The sequence below is a fragment of the Coturnix japonica genome, chromosome 10 (genome assembly GCF_054131305.1).
Source record: "Coturnix japonica strain WE chromosome 10, WE-NBRP24, whole genome shotgun sequence".
In the NCBI taxonomy this organism is placed as follows: domain Eukaryota; kingdom Metazoa; phylum Chordata; class Aves; order Galliformes; family Phasianidae; genus Coturnix; species Coturnix japonica.
The window spans coordinates 13,943,792-13,958,875 of NC_140672.1; the positions used below are offsets into that span (position 1 = coordinate 13,943,792).

Genomic DNA, 15,084 nt, shown 5'->3' on the forward strand with positions numbered 1-15,084 from the left:
TAGGGGGCAGGTTTAATCACAAACCTCCCTATTTCCTATCACAAACGTCCTACAAACCATGTCTGGGCAGTGCTGTCTCGGCCTGGATCTCAGCTCCTGAGACTGTCAGATGTGAAGCAGCAGCAGCTGGGACAGGGCTGGCTCTGTGTGCCCTCTGTGGGTCTGTGGGCATAGAGTGGGGCAGAGGGATGACTGTGAGAGGGAGGAATTGCCCAGCCACTAGAAAGAGGAAATCAGCTGAAAAGGGGAGATTTGAGAAGCACTGAGGCTGTGGCTGCTTTGACAGTAAGAAGAAACCAAGCTGTCACTGTGCAGATGGGAACTCCAGTAGGAGAGCTGTGGTGGCTTTACAGATGGCAGACAGCAGCTGGAGTGTAGAGCCAAGGGTAGGGGGGGGATCTTCCTCTTAGCAATGCCATGCAAAGAATGATGCAGACTCCTGCAGGGTCGGCTTTGCTGTGTGACCCTGGGTGGAAGCAGCTGGAAGGTCTCAGCCCTTCTGCGTTATCCCAGGAGCTGGGGCAGTGCTCGGTCTCATCCCACCTCTGCTAATAGCAAATGCAGAATCCCTTATCTGAGTGCCCTTTTCTCTCATGGAGAGTCACCGACCCTGGGAAGTTCAAGAAAAGTTTGGATGTTGTGTTGAGGGATATGATTTAACTGGGAAGTATTGGTGATGGTTGGACTGGATGATCTTATAGGTCTTTTCCAACCTTGATAATTCTATGGAGTTGTAGCAGATTGTGGGGGTGTAGGTGTGGTATATATATGTACATCTATGGGAATATACGTATGAAAAAGATAGATCCATGCACATAGCAGGGGGTTGGAACTGGATGATCTTTGAGATCCTTTTCAAACCAGGCCATTCTATGACTGTACAATTCCATACTGGAACAAATATAAAATGCTAACTATGTAAAACATGGAGTCAAACCTGTGTGATTTGTCCACACCAGGAGGTGATTAGAAAACAATTTGTAAGCTACAAAGCTGCTTGCATGAAAGGAAAAGAAAATGATACTACAAGAAAAAGGGAAAATATTTCTTCCTGAAAATAGGAAGAATAATGGACCTGACATGAAATTTGGGTGAAGCTGCCTGATTTTATGAAGCTATTCCCATTATTTTCTTGGTGCTGTGTTTCCCAAATGAGTGGTTTCTGGCTCTGCTTCAGCACCAGTCTGCATGTGAACATCAACTCTATTCAGCATCTGGGAAGATTAGGACTTCCCTTCTCCCACCAGCACCACTGAATTACAGTTACTCAGTGGTTAAACAAAGGAATCCTTAAAGAAGGGTTTACAGCTGTCGTGTTATCTGAAGTGCTTGGGGCATTCTGATGCTATTAAGCTCTATGTATTAACAAGTTCAGAAAGAAAAGGTAGGCATCTGATTGTTGTGACAGTTTCTAAGTTATTTGGAAAGCTGTACCGCCCTACCACTCCTTCTATTCGATGGAGGTGACAAAGCTCAGTTTAATTTCTGACTGCTGTTTAAATTCTGAAGCTCGAGCTGGTTCCTGGAGCAGAAAAAGCTCGGAAGCTGTCCCTCCTACAAGCAGGCACCTCTGAGCAAAATATGACATCTCAGTTTCTGATGATAAGGTCAGGAGATCTGATTCCAGCGTCTAGCTTTCGGCTTCATGCTATGTTAGTGGGACCTTTGGCATCTAGCACTTAATGATCTTGAAGATTTATTCCAACCCAAGCCCTCCCGTGATCCTATGATTCTGTGATTTCATTCAGGTTTATTAAGATGAGATGAGTTCTTCTAAATGCCTGGAGGAGTAATGCTTGTCACTGACATGTTCCTGTTCAGGGTGGAGCTGGAGGGTAAAATAACACAAGAAATTGTCATTGAAATTCAATATCTGTGAAATTCAGCTGGCTGCATTCACAGAACCTGGCGTTAAGATCTGTTTTCTGGTTTCTATCTTGAGCCTATTTTCCATAACCCAGTCCTCAGTTATGAACTGAAGCTCTACTGAAAGCCTTTCGCTGTGTATGCTCATGCTGCAGCACAGCGCTTGTGACCTTTAACAGCACATTCACGTTCCTCTGATCACAGGATCCTTAAGGTTGATTAAGACCCTCTAGTCCGACTGCTCACCCATCACCACCATGATGCTCACCATCAGCTAGCTAAAAACTCAGCAGAGATGATAGATCAAGCACAACACTGGATTTGGGATGGCTAGAGATTCCTAAGATATTGAAAGATTGCTTGCAGGTGATGTTGGCTCAGGTATTCATCCTGCATCCCACCTGCTGTTCTGTTTGGTTGAGAATCATGCATTCTGCAATTTCACTTTGTAATTCAAAGACTCTGGCTTTATCTGTTGAAAAACTGATCTAAAACAAGCCAAGAAGACTCCGTTGGAACTGGTTGATGCAGAACAAAGGCATCCCCAAAGGACAAGTTGCACTGTTTGATGAACATTATTGGATGAGAGCTAAGCTAAGATTTTAAAAGTTCTGGGGCTGTCTCTGAGCATCAAATACAGAGGAAGCCTGCATGATTCCCTGAGAATGGATACCTCCTACTTTGGTGTTGGGTTAAGGGAACACTAGCAGTAACTCCTATCACAAAATGTCACATGGCTCAGACAAAATGCCATCAAGAGGGCTTAATTAGGAGCACCAAATGGTCACAAGATGGTCTTAGGGCAGGGAAGTAATCTATCTATGTGATATTGATTGATGCTGTTAGTTCTTAACAGCTTGACTCTAGAGGGACTGTTCTTCTTTGGTCACCTAGTTTTAAAATAGATGGCTCCTGTCTATTACAATTTTTAAGGCATTATTTGTTCACTGATGCCATAAATGTGCCTGGCATAGCAATTGGCCTTGGTGTATTCAGTGACTGAAAGCAACAGTTGTTGCTCTAAGAAATGCAGTACTAAGCTAGGTCTGCCCGTATCTGGCAGCCATCAGCTTGCTCCTCAGGCAGGTTCTGTGTGGATGGAATGAAGGGCATGAAATACTGATGTGCTCATCAAACTCTGCTTGTTAGCTTAGAGATAAAGTGTTGAATAGGTTTGTTCATGTATTGCAAACACGTTACTTAGCTGCCTTCATTTTATCTTCAGAAGAACATGTGCAGAATACAGAATTGATTAAAAGAAATAAGAACTGTCTGCATAGAACTTACTCTTTCCTTACACAGGAGAATCAAACAGACGTTTGTATGTAAGTACCCCCAGAGGTGAAACTCGATCACCCAAATGTAATGAGCAGAGACATTACAATCAGTTCTAACTGTATCTTCTTGCTGTGCTGAATAAGCCTGAGTCAGGATGTAAACCACTTTCTCTTTTTTTTTTCAGATGAAGCCATTAATTCTGTCAACAAGCCCAAAACGACTCCAGAAATATCAGTCAGTCCTTCTGAAGACCTGGAGCTGGTGTGTGAGGTGTCAGCTGCAAGCGGAGCTGTCGTATGGAAGAAAGATCAAACAGAGGTGAAGCAGGACCAGAGGACAACCATCATCTCCCAGGGGACGCACCGCAAGCTCATGGTCAAAAATGTGACCCTGAAAGACCAAGGGAGCTACAGCTGTGAAACAAAAGATGACAAAGCAACATTCCAAGTGAAAGTCAGAGGTGAGAAAATGCTTGGAAACCCAGAGATAAAGGAACGCTTCATTTGGTGTGTCTTGCATTTGGAGGATCAACTTACAGCCTCTCTGGTGCAAAACACTTTGGCTATAGGACTTTCTTTGTCATCTAGTGTCATAGCAACACTTTTCTACATGTGCTTTTCCATCCAGGAATGAATTACTGCAACAAACCATAGGCAAGGAGGGTAAATTGTGCACCTCTTGTAGTCAGCTGGTGTCTGCAGGGTTACAGTGCAAGCGCACACCGGGCATGCAAGGAGTGAGAAAAGGGGAGGTGTTTGAAGAGATCTGGTTACAAAATTGGAAGGACACAATGAGGTGGAAAATGCCAATAATCAGACTCATAAATGGCCTGGGTTGCAAAGGCCCACGGTGCTCATCCAGTTCCAACCCCCTTCTTCCTATGTGCAGGGTTGCCAAGCAGCAGCCCAGGCTGCCCAGAACCACATCCAGCCTGGCCTTGAATGCCTGCAGGGATGGAGCATCCACAGTCTCCTTGGGCAACCTGTTCTAGAGGGCTGTTCCCTTCTGATTTACTGGAAATGTAGAGAGACATCAGAAGAAAAAAATAGAAGGGAGGAGGTTCAGCAGTGCATGCAGGTGTTCTAAATCTCATGTCCAAATCTGCTATCAGAGTGCGAAATGTTTAGCTTTCTGATATGATATGATGTGATATGATAGGATATGATATGATATGAAGTGATATGCCTATTATTTCCCAAAGCAAGATAGAGGGGAAAGTATTTTCCTGTCTTAATGAGGCATCACAATGCTCAATGTGAAGGGCAAGTATAGTGAAAACGGGGAGCTGGAGTAAGCTCTGCAGCAGACTACAGCAAAACGGTGTGACTGTTGTGATGTCCCTGCAGAGAAAGAAGACGTGTTTACAAACAAGGACAAGGTACAAAAGGAGGTGAAGGCTGTACTGACTCAAAATGCCACGCTGAGCTGCGAGGTGGCCCAGGAGAAGACGGAGGTGAAGTGGTACAAGGAGGGGAAACTGATCACCTCGAGCAAGAAGTTCAAATATTCTGCACTTCTACAGCCTTTTGTAGGGCAAACCATGGAATAGAAATGGAAGCCCATTTATTTAGGGTTTATCTGTTCTCCCACGCCTCAAATAGGAACTAGCATGAACGCTCTCAGCAACCAGTTGTTGGTAAAAGGAGAATCAGATAAAACAGTCATTAAAGTAATCAATAAAAGATTCAATGTATCAATCGATCCTACTTAGCAAGGTGATTAACTGAATCACCTTAACTGAAGTGTGTATGCCTAACTAATTACACTTGCTATCTTTCTGATGCTAACTCCATTTGTTGACACAAAGGGTAAGGTGGGCTTTAAACACTTTCTTCTTTATGTGTTAGTTATTAAGAGGAGATGACCTCAGCCAGTTCTCTGAAGAATCAGGGGTTGCTGAGAGTAGAAAACCTTGCTTTATGCATAAAACTGAGCTACAAAATCTAATGTAGGCGAAATATTCACCATATTAAGGGCTATATCATTACCAAAGGGTAGACTCAAAAGATGGTTTTCTGCTCTTAAATTTCTATGGTTTCCTGATCTTGAGGTCCTCACTTCATAATTGAGCTGTATTTGGCTGATCTCCAGTGCAGAGTGGAGCAATATCAAAAAGACAGACAGATGAAGAGCTGTCATTGTCTTCATTAGAAGAAATCTGAAAATTAGGAGTTCCAGCTGATAGTAAAGACTACTCAGAGGGATGGGATGACCATAGGGACTGTGCTGAGATGCATTATAATGTGTGATAAACACTGTAAAGCAGTGTTGCTCCAGGAAATGGTCCAATACAACATAGAAGCAACTTTTAATGTCTTCCAGTCACAAGTTGTTCATATCTAATGTATATTTTACCCAATGTTTTCCAGTTCCAGAAGCAGAGGATGCCTTTATCAACAAGCAGAAGGTGCAGAAGGAGGTGAAGGCTGCACCAACAGAAAATGCCACGCTGAGCTGCGAGGTGGCCCAGGAGAAGACGGAGGTGAAGTGGTACAAGGAGGGGAAACTGATCACCTCGAGCAAGAACTTCAAGGTGGAGTCAGAGGGCAAACAGCGTCGGCTGGTGGTGAGCCAGGTGGAGAAGAAAGATGCAGGGGAGTACAGCTGCGAGGCTGCTGGCCAGAAACTCACCTTCAAGATTCGTGTCACAGGTAAGACAGGTGTTGTATGAAATACAGCAGAGAACAGTAAAGTAAAATCTAGTTTCTATTATACAGTGATCCAGTTGCAGTAGTCTGTGCTGAGGTTTTTCCCCTATACTTGATTGCCTGGGTTTGTAGCAAGTATTTGGATTTAGTATGGCACAAAGACCTGTTTCAGTCTGTCTGTAGAATAATAATTACTGATATATGTACAGTGGAAGCAATATTCAAGATATTATTCAAATCTCTTCAGTGCCTGAGATCCCAAACTGTAATTCTTGTTCACCGAAACATTTGACTAAGATAAGTATATGCAGTGAGGCTGGAGTGCATGTTCTACGTGCAGCCTTTCGTGGCAGGAGAAGCAGGAACTTCTCCTAGTAGTACACTGACTTTTTACTATGCCTTTATGTTGGAGGCTGCATCTGGATAGGTGAGTCTGCTACTCACAGTAAGAGACCTGGTAGAGCTGACTATTGCCAGAGCTCAAAGTAAGATAGATATCTGCAAATCACACACAAAGAACAAAGGACTGCGTTGGTGAGCATATTTCCTTTGTGCCTTTGACAGTCACAGTTGTGGCAATGGTAGAGGCCATGAGGAGTCTGTTCAGGAAGCCAGGAGTACTGTTCTGGGTCATGAAAAGGCAGCCAGTGGTTTGACTATCACATGTTTATGTGTTTTGATGTTTCACAGTGGGTCTTAAGTTAAAGGAACTCAGGTTTTGGTTGCCTGCAGGTCAGATGTTCTTTTGGGTTAAATATGTTTGCATAGTGACTTGCAACCATGGGACTGGTGTTCAAGGACCCTCTTGGTTCCTTCAGTTCCTAGGTTCTTTCTTGCCTAGATTTGACACTTTGTTTCAACAGAAGAGCTGATATTCTCTATGAAGGCTATTAGTTTGGGCACAAGTGGTAACCTAAACCTGTTCCAACCTGTACATACAAACCTGCAAGATGGTCTCATTTCAGTCCTTCTGTTTTTCTTTTCTTCCCTCAGAGCCAAAACCTGTGTTTATAAACCAGGAGCAGGTGCAGAAAGAGGTGAGTGCTGCCCTGGCAGCAAGTGCCTCCCTCAGCTGTGAAGTAGCACAGGATCCAACTGGAGTAAAATGGTTCAAGGATGGAAGACTGCTTGCCTCCTCCAGAAGGTTCAAACTGGAATGTGTGGGCAAAACACGGCGTCTGGTTGTGGAGCAGCTGGAGAAGAAAGATGCTGGAGAATACATCTGCCATGCTGCTGGCCAGAAGATGACCTTCGAGCTGGAAACAACTGGTGAGCATTCAGAAATTCTCAGCCAGGATTTTGTAGCCTTGTTGTGAACTGGGTTTTAGGGTGAAATCTGAGTTTTCTTTGCACCTGACAGTGTGAGAATTTGCTCTGGCCCTTTGTGTACCTCCCTGGTGCTCAGTTGTTCCTTCCCTTACTTGGGGATAACGTCATTTATTCAAGGTGATGTCCAAACGGGCTTGTTAACAGTCCTCCGCAGTGCTTTAAGCTGTCATAGGTCAGCCAGAATTTATGCATGTTCTATAGCTATTCCTACATGTTGAAAACACTGCACTGTGCTTAAGCTTCAGCATATGTTCCAGTAAGTACAGTTCCATTAATTCTAGGGAATTGGGTGAATTAAGCATAGATCTGAAGGCTGCCTTTGCCCAGTGCAGAGATGGAAGGACTAATGTAGATTTGACTTGATATTTTCCCTTCTAGGATGGGAAGGAGCTCTGTCAAAGTAAAAAAGTGGGCATTACTTCCCAGGGAAATAAGAGAAGTCTCATTATTCACAGGTGGTGAACTCTCATTTTCTCTCTCAGTCTGCAACCAGGCTGGGTTGCTGTTTCAGTACTGGCTGTTTTATGCAGGAACTCTGCTCCTGAGGTTAATCCAAGTTGTATCCAGGCCCTTCAGAAGGAAAGGGAAATAGCAGCACAGAAATATGGTCTGATTCTGACATAAATAAGTGCAGACCTAGAGAGTTAAAAGGGATTGTGTGATGTTCAAGGGACTTTGAAGCAAAGATGTCCCCTAGGTAAGATTTGTGGCTGATATTCCCCATACATTGTGGGCACACAAGCTAAGGAGAGACTAGTGATGAGCATGCAGAGAAGCCAATGGTTCAGACAGGTTTGTAGTGACACGACATTGTAGAGTTCTGTCTAGTTCTCCTTGGCATAGTTTGGAAAATAAAGATGAGGAGATTGGTGGTAACCAATATGGCTTCCTCAAGGTCAAGCCATGCCTGACAAACTTGGTGGCCTTTCATGATGGAGTAACAGCATCAGTGGATAATGGGAGAGCAACTGACATCATCTACTTGGACTTGTGCAGAGCATTTGATCCCGTCCTGCATGACATCCTGGTCACCAAACTGGAGAAAAATGGTTTTGATGGATGGACCAGTTGCAGGATAGGGAACTGTCTGGATGGTGACACTCAGAGAGCTGCAGTCAATAGCTCAGTGTCCAGGTGGAGGGTGGTGTTGGGACCAGTGTTATTTAATATTTTTGTAGGCAACATGGAGAGTGGAATCAAATGCAGCCTCAGCAAGTTTGCAGATGACACCAAGCTGAGCGGTACTGTTGATGTGCTAGAGGGAAGGGATGCTACCCAGAGGGACCTGGACAGGCTGGAGAGGTGGGCCCTTGGCAGCCTCATGAACTTGAGTGTGGCCAAGTACAAGGCCCTGCACCTGGGTCAGGGCAATCCCAAGCACAGGCACAGGCTTATAGGAGAATGATTTGAGAGAAGCCTTGACCCTGAGGAGAAGAGTTGGTGTGGAGGGAGGTGTCCCTGCCTATAGCAGGGGGACTGGAACAAAATGACCTTAAAGATTCAGTCAGTTCTATTGTTTTTCTATACTTAATTTTGCTTGAAAGGTTTTAGAATAAATGAGATTCTGGTTTCCATGAAAACTGTTTGCAGGGAGCTCCATTGTAGCTAGTAAGTCTATCTTTAAGTTCCAGGGCAATAATGCATTGACTGTGTTGAAGAGAGAAATGACTCAGGAATGGATGATGGTTTAGAATAAAACATAATCCTACTTATTTTCTATGCAAATATGTGTAAGGAAAAGATGCTGCACTCAGTTCTGGAAATACCCTGACAAATATATCTCTAGTATTTCACAGCTGGAGATATCAAGATTGTTAAACCACTGGAAGATGTGGAAGTGAATGAATATGGGAGTGCATCTTTTGTCTGTGAGATTTCACACGATGAGGTTCAGAGCCAGTGGTACAAAGATGACAACAAGCTGAAGGCTGATGACAACATCAGAATGCGGCAAGATGGTAGGGTGTAAGAGGGGGATCTTTCTCCTGAGTGGGGGGTGGGTTGGAGATGAAGCAGAAAGGACATCTGAAATGAAGTGAAGAAGGTTCAGAAGGGAGTTCCCCTTTTGTTTTGGGACTGAGGTTAGGGTGGAACAAGTGACATGGACCAGCTAACATCATTTGCAAGAATGTCAAAAAAGTTGAACGCCACCAGGACCTTTGACAGAAATAAAAACTCCTACCTACCTACCTTTCTGCCCACAAAATATCCAGCTAGTCTTTTGGGTTTTACTTTTGCTAAGTAGAACAGATTATTTTCTTACGAGGTTGATTTTCTACTTTTAAACTTCTGATTTGTGTTTGAACGTTGAGGGATAAAAAACATAGCTTGACTTTTTCTTCATTTTCTCTGTCTGTTTGAAAAGAACACAGGGTTTTGGTTTTGTTTTGTTTTTTTAATATATGCAATATTAGGGTATATATATGATGTTAAGTGTGATAAAGAAAAGGGAGACATATGAGTTAGCACACTACTCAAGAGTTCAGTCCCCAGCTTTGCCACTGTTACCATTATAAGGGCAAGAACATCCTGGAAAATGAATTTCTCCTAAGTAGAGTCATTACATTTGAGCTACAGAGACCTTTACTAGGTGAAAACTTGTTGTTCAGAGCTAAGTTGCTGTATTTAACCAAAGTAATTATCAATGTCCGTGTTTCATTGAACCTCTTTTCCATTTCGTAATGTGAGGAGTTTGATATTGGGATGGGAAGGTCATGGTTTGATTTGGATGTTGGACTGGGAATCAGAAGATCTGGACTCTCTTCAGGTTGTCAGTCTTATTGTCTGACTTCTTAACAACATTCCTTTCTTTAGAATATTATTTAATGATGTTTTAAGGCATTTTGAGCTGATAGGTGTAGTGTTCATGTGACTTCTTAACAACATTCCTTTCTTCATATTATTTTTTAATGATGTTTTAAAGGCATTTTGAGCTGATAGGTGTAGTGTTCATGTGCAGTTATGCTGATGTGAGTAAGTGGGGTGATAATGTAAGGGTTTTTTACATTCCTTCTACATCTCTGCTTTCTCTTGTTCCATCCTTCTTAAAGAGCAATCCATTAGTCTAATAAAGGAGCTGTGTGATGAGGATGTGACTGAGCCTGAAAAAGCCAAGTTTGAATGCGAGATATCCATTCCTTCTGTGAAACCTCCCAAGTGGTATCTACGTGGGGAAGTCTTACAGGCTGGCAGAAACTTGATTATGCAGCAAGAAGGCACCATCCACCAGCTGACCATACCGAAAACCACCACTGATATGACAAGCACCATTCAGTTCTCAATTGGCAAATCAAAATCCACAGCCAATCTGCTTGTCAGAGGTAACATATCCTGGCTTGGTTTACATCATGAAGATGAAGAATTAATTAACGTACAGCCTTCCTTCACTGGGGTCTTTGAAATATTGTGTGTGTGTCTGGAGGGTCTGCTCCATTTCCAGTTCAAAGTCGTTGGACACTAAATGAGACAGCTGCATCTCAGTAAAAGATCTGTTTGAATAGCTGTGATGTGCTTACTATTCAGATCTGCAGAGCTGAGGTTTTGTCCTTGGCTATACCAAAGAAGTCAAATCAGGTGAAATTAATTGTATTTCTGAACTAGACAAGGTTAAGTTTGGTAGCACCTAAATTTGATGCAGTTTGTCATTGATTTCACCTGAAAGAAACTTCCAGGTTTTTTATCTGCTGTTGTCCCCAGCGTAAGAGTCTCCATTCACACCCTAAAGTACTTGTTATATTTTCAACTCACTCTTATTTGAATAAAAGCCTCAACTGGGAGCAATTTAATAAGCACAGAACAAGAGCTGGACCTTGCATTTGGTAGATAATATACAGTATTACTTTATAGAAATGTAGTCAATGGCATTCCCTATAGGCAATCGTTTGTTTTATCTTTGGAGTGGTTCAAAGAACCATTGTGAACTTGACATTATTAGGAATGGAATACACGCAAGAGACTTTCCTCTTCTTCCAATTGTCCTCATCCTTTCTTCTCTTCCACCCCTGCTTTGCAGATTACCATATACAAATCACCAGGAAGTTGGAGGACAAGACAGCTTTGGAATGTCATTCTGTCATCCTGTCCTGTGACTTCAGGCCTTCTCCAAAGGTTGTGAAATGGTTCAAGGGCCACACACTCATCAAGCCCTCTGAGAAGTACAAGATCAAGAGGAATAAGCATTCAGCAGAGCTCAAGATTCTGAAGCTGAAGCCCGATGATGCTGGTGTGTACAAGTGCAAGGCAGGAATTGCAGAGACTGAGGCCACGCTGACAGCTGAAGGTATGAGCAGGGAGGGTGGCCTCTTCCATGTCCTATTTCACCTCAGACTTCTCGTCTTGAGGTTGATTTCTGCCGTTCTCTCCTGCTAACTTTATAAATGTATAGTCTTCACTGAGAAGATTACACAAAGATCATCTAGTCCAACCATTCTACCACATCCCAGTATGATTTATAGTAACAGTGGTAACAGTTCACCTTGTTTCCCCACAGCCTGCAACGTAGAAGTAACGAAGCACCTGCAGGATGTGGAAATTGAAGAAGAAAGCTCTGCTGTCTTCTCCTGCGAGCTGTCTTATGATGACGAGGACGTGGAATGGTTCCTGAATGGCAACCTCCTTTACACCAACAATTACAATGACATCAAGAACGTTGGCAATTGCTGCACACTGACAATGAAGCAGGTTAAGCCTGAGGATGCTGGCACAGTGACAGTGAAGTCAGACAGGGTGTCAGAAAGCGCACCTGAAGGTGATAGGTGGGTCTGATCACACCCCTCCTGGATGTAAGAGATGCTAAGGAGCTCCAGTTCATTCTATTGTGCAGCAATCCTGCTTCTAAAGCTCACCTCTCTGGGGCTCAGATAGCCACCAAAGTCATGATGGGCTTTCTTCCAGTGATTTATGGAATTAAGGATTTATGACTGCAGGGAGAGATCATTCAGTGTGTGTTTTGCCTCTGGGATGACTAATGACCAGGCTGTGAGCAACCTGATCTAGCTGTGAATGTCCCTTTTTATTGCAGGGGAGCTGGGCTAGATGGCCTTTAAGGGTCTCTTCCAATTCTAAGGATACTGTGATTCTAATCTGCTCTCCCCTGCAATTAAGCTCTTTTACTCTATGCGCTCAGAGTTTGAAGGATTTCCTCTTTCTCCTTTCTTTTGCATTTGGTGGAAGTTTTTTCCCCAGTATAAAAATCTGATGTGTGAAATAGAAGACAGATAAGAGTAGTCAATAATACAGGAAAATCAAAAGTGTTCCTCTTAATCCTGTGGCCTGCTGTATGAGCTCTGCTCCATGTGAGGGCAATGCCAGCTCTCCAGCTTTAGAAGAGCTGCATCCCAATTACTTCATATGATATCAGTCCCACCCAAAGCAATGCAGGCTGTCCCTCCTGTTCCCTGTATTCTCCTACTGATTAGTTCAGAATTCCATAAAGCGTATTCAGTCAACAGACATGAAACCGCTTTAGGTTCTATCTTGGTGTCGTCAGTAGTGGTGAAGATTTATTTATCCCTCTTTAAAAATCTGAAAGCAACTGGAAATGTCTGATCTTCTGTATCATGTTGTTCTGTTTTGCCTGTTTAATTGCAGAGAACCCTGCTGTCTTCATGAAGTCCTTGGATGATGTTTTTGGTGAGGAGCGGGGTGTGATTAAATTGGAATGCGAAGTCTCTATAAAGAGAAGGTCAAACCAGTGTGGAAAAAGGACGGTGTTGTGCTTCCTTCTGGCCACAAGTATGAACTGGTACAGTCTGGGAAGACCCTATGTCCCCTTATCCATGACCTCGAGATGTCAGATGCAGGTTTCTATACCTGTGATATTGGCACTGATGTTGCCAAGTCAAAGGTCGGCATTCAGGGTAAGTACTGTGGAAAGTAAAGGAGTGCTGAAAGCACATTCAGTGTGGTCACTATGTCTTACACCTATTCCCCCTTGAGCCTTAATAGTTTCTACAATAGAAGTGTATTACTGCAATTTAGTGCAGTGATGTCTGGAAAATTCCCATTGCTTTTGATGTAAATGTATCTCATTTTGCCATGGAAATCACCAAACACATCAAGAATGTCCTGGAAATATTTCCTTTCTAAACATCCCTAAAATGGAGAAATGGTTTGAACACCAGTAGGGGTAGGATGGTAACAAATGAGCTAATAGAAACAGTTAATTTCTTGTCATAGGCAAAACCCTTTTTCTCACGCAGCCTCTTAGAGTTGTCCTCTCTGTTAGGTTTTTCCCTCTGTAGCTCATTGAATCTTCATTCTGCTCCATGGACTGAGCTGCTCTCCTTGTAGTTCTTCCAGAGCAAAGACAAGAGATTCACGTCTCTTTTTTTTATAGCTTTCTGGTAATTCTGAGTGGAGAATGTCTTAGAGAATACATCAGTAAGGAACACAGCCATGTTCTGCAAATCCTGAGTTAAAACACCAGTACTGCTACTCACATATGTCACAAATGCCTTTTCTCCATATAAACCTCATACTAACCTATCTCTTATCTTCCAGAGCTGAATATTGGCATTACCAAACGGCTGAAAAACACTGAAATCCAGGAGGGAGAAGATTGTACTTTTGAATGCATTCTGTCCCATGAAAGCATTGATGAGTTCAAGTGGACACTGACTGGAAGCAGAGTGGAAAGTGGTGGGCGATTTAAAGCTTCTAACGTGAGTCGGAAATATACTCTCATTATCAAAAGTGTGACTCCTACGGACACTGAGGAAGTCGTTTTTACTGCCCGTGGTCTAACCTCCAAAGCCTCTCTGTCTGTGAAAGGTAATGAGATGGGAGAGATTCTGGGGTCTGATTCCTTCAACTGTCTTCTGATAAGATTGTCGTGAGAGCTAACTCATAATATGGTTAAAGTGAATAGCAACCTTCTACTTGAACCTTGAAGCACTGAGAATTTCTCTTAAAAATAAGTAAAAGGAGGAAACATTTACACAAATGTGAGAACTACCCAAAGCACTGGGGTAGTGTTGGAAATGGGCATCTCACTACAGCTTGTTCCATTAACAGTAAATCAGGAATGATCTGTTGAGGGAACTGAGGGAGCAAAAATCCTCTAAGTATAAGCTGAAGGGATGGCCTTCACATCATCTGGCTGTACAACAAATTCCTATCTAGAACATGTGCATCTGAGAGCATCATCTGAGGCTCCCAGTGTGATGAGTGGAGAGAAGAGAGAGGCAGTTTTCAGACATGGTTCATCATCCTCAATTGGGTAGATTTAAGAGAAAATAAATGCTGCCTGGAATTCTATTGTCTGTACTTTGCAGATTACTGCTGGCTGTAGGATGGCCTCTGTTGCAAGTGCCTCTCTAACTTATCTCCAGCATGTAGATGCGTGTATTTTGAGAGAGGCATCCTACCCTAAGTGTATGTTACTCAAAAAGCAATGTTTTCTTCCAGGAAAACCTACTGAGGTTTCAAAACAGCTGGAGGATAAGACAGCAGCAGCAGGGCAGGACATCAGCCTGAGCTGTGAGCTGTCAAAACCGGATTTGAACATCAGGTGGTACAAGGATGGCAAAGCAATCAGAAAAAGCCAGAAGTACGACTTGCAGCAGGAGGGAAGTGTGGCCATTCTGATCATCCATGACTCTACTGCCAAGGACAGTGGGGAGTACCCCTGTGAGACAGAGGACTCCATAACAAAAGCCAGGGTCACTGTGCAAGGTGAGTTGAAAAGCACACTGGGGATGGCATGTAGAGAAGTCGAGGTAAATATCTGCAGCCTGTGGGTGATGTTTTTCTCTTCTGTTTCCTTGAGCAGGATCAATTCTTAGTTTTCAGAAAATATGATGGATTAAAATCTTTTCCTTAAAATAATCTGGAAACTGAATGATTCTCCAGTGTGATGTGGATCTGGGCAGCCTGGTCTGGTGGTTGGTGACCCCTTGGAGGGGGTTTGAAACTAGATGATCTTTGAGGTCCTTTTCTACTCAGGCCACTCTATGATTCTGTG

At 43.2% G+C, this 15,084-nt stretch overlaps 2 protein-coding genes across 2 annotated transcripts; both read left to right on the forward strand.

The window, feature by feature from the left end:
• The first annotated feature begins 6,742 nt into the window (after positions 1-6,742).
• Positions 6,743-10,591, forward strand: LOC146759401 (obscurin-like protein 1). Its single transcript, XM_085510375.1, has 2 exons — positions 6,743-7,061; positions 10,172-10,591. The coding sequence occupies exons 1-2, from the start codon at positions 6,743-6,745 to the stop codon at positions 10,579-10,581; spliced, it is 729 nt and encodes a 242-aa protein (XP_085366501.1). The 3' UTR covers positions 10,582-10,591.
• Positions 10,592-11,422: 831 nt separating this feature from the next.
• Positions 11,423-14,864, forward strand: LOC146759402 (obscurin-like). The gene is made up of 5 exons (XM_085510376.1): positions 11,423-11,875; positions 12,711-12,979; positions 13,623-13,892; positions 14,529-14,795; positions 14,854-14,864. Exons 2-5 carry the CDS (start codon positions 12,781-12,783, stop codon positions 14,862-14,864), a joined length of 747 nt encoding a protein of 248 aa, XP_085366502.1. The 5' UTR covers positions 11,423-11,875; positions 12,711-12,780.
• The last annotated feature ends 220 nt before the right edge of the window (positions 14,865-15,084 follow it).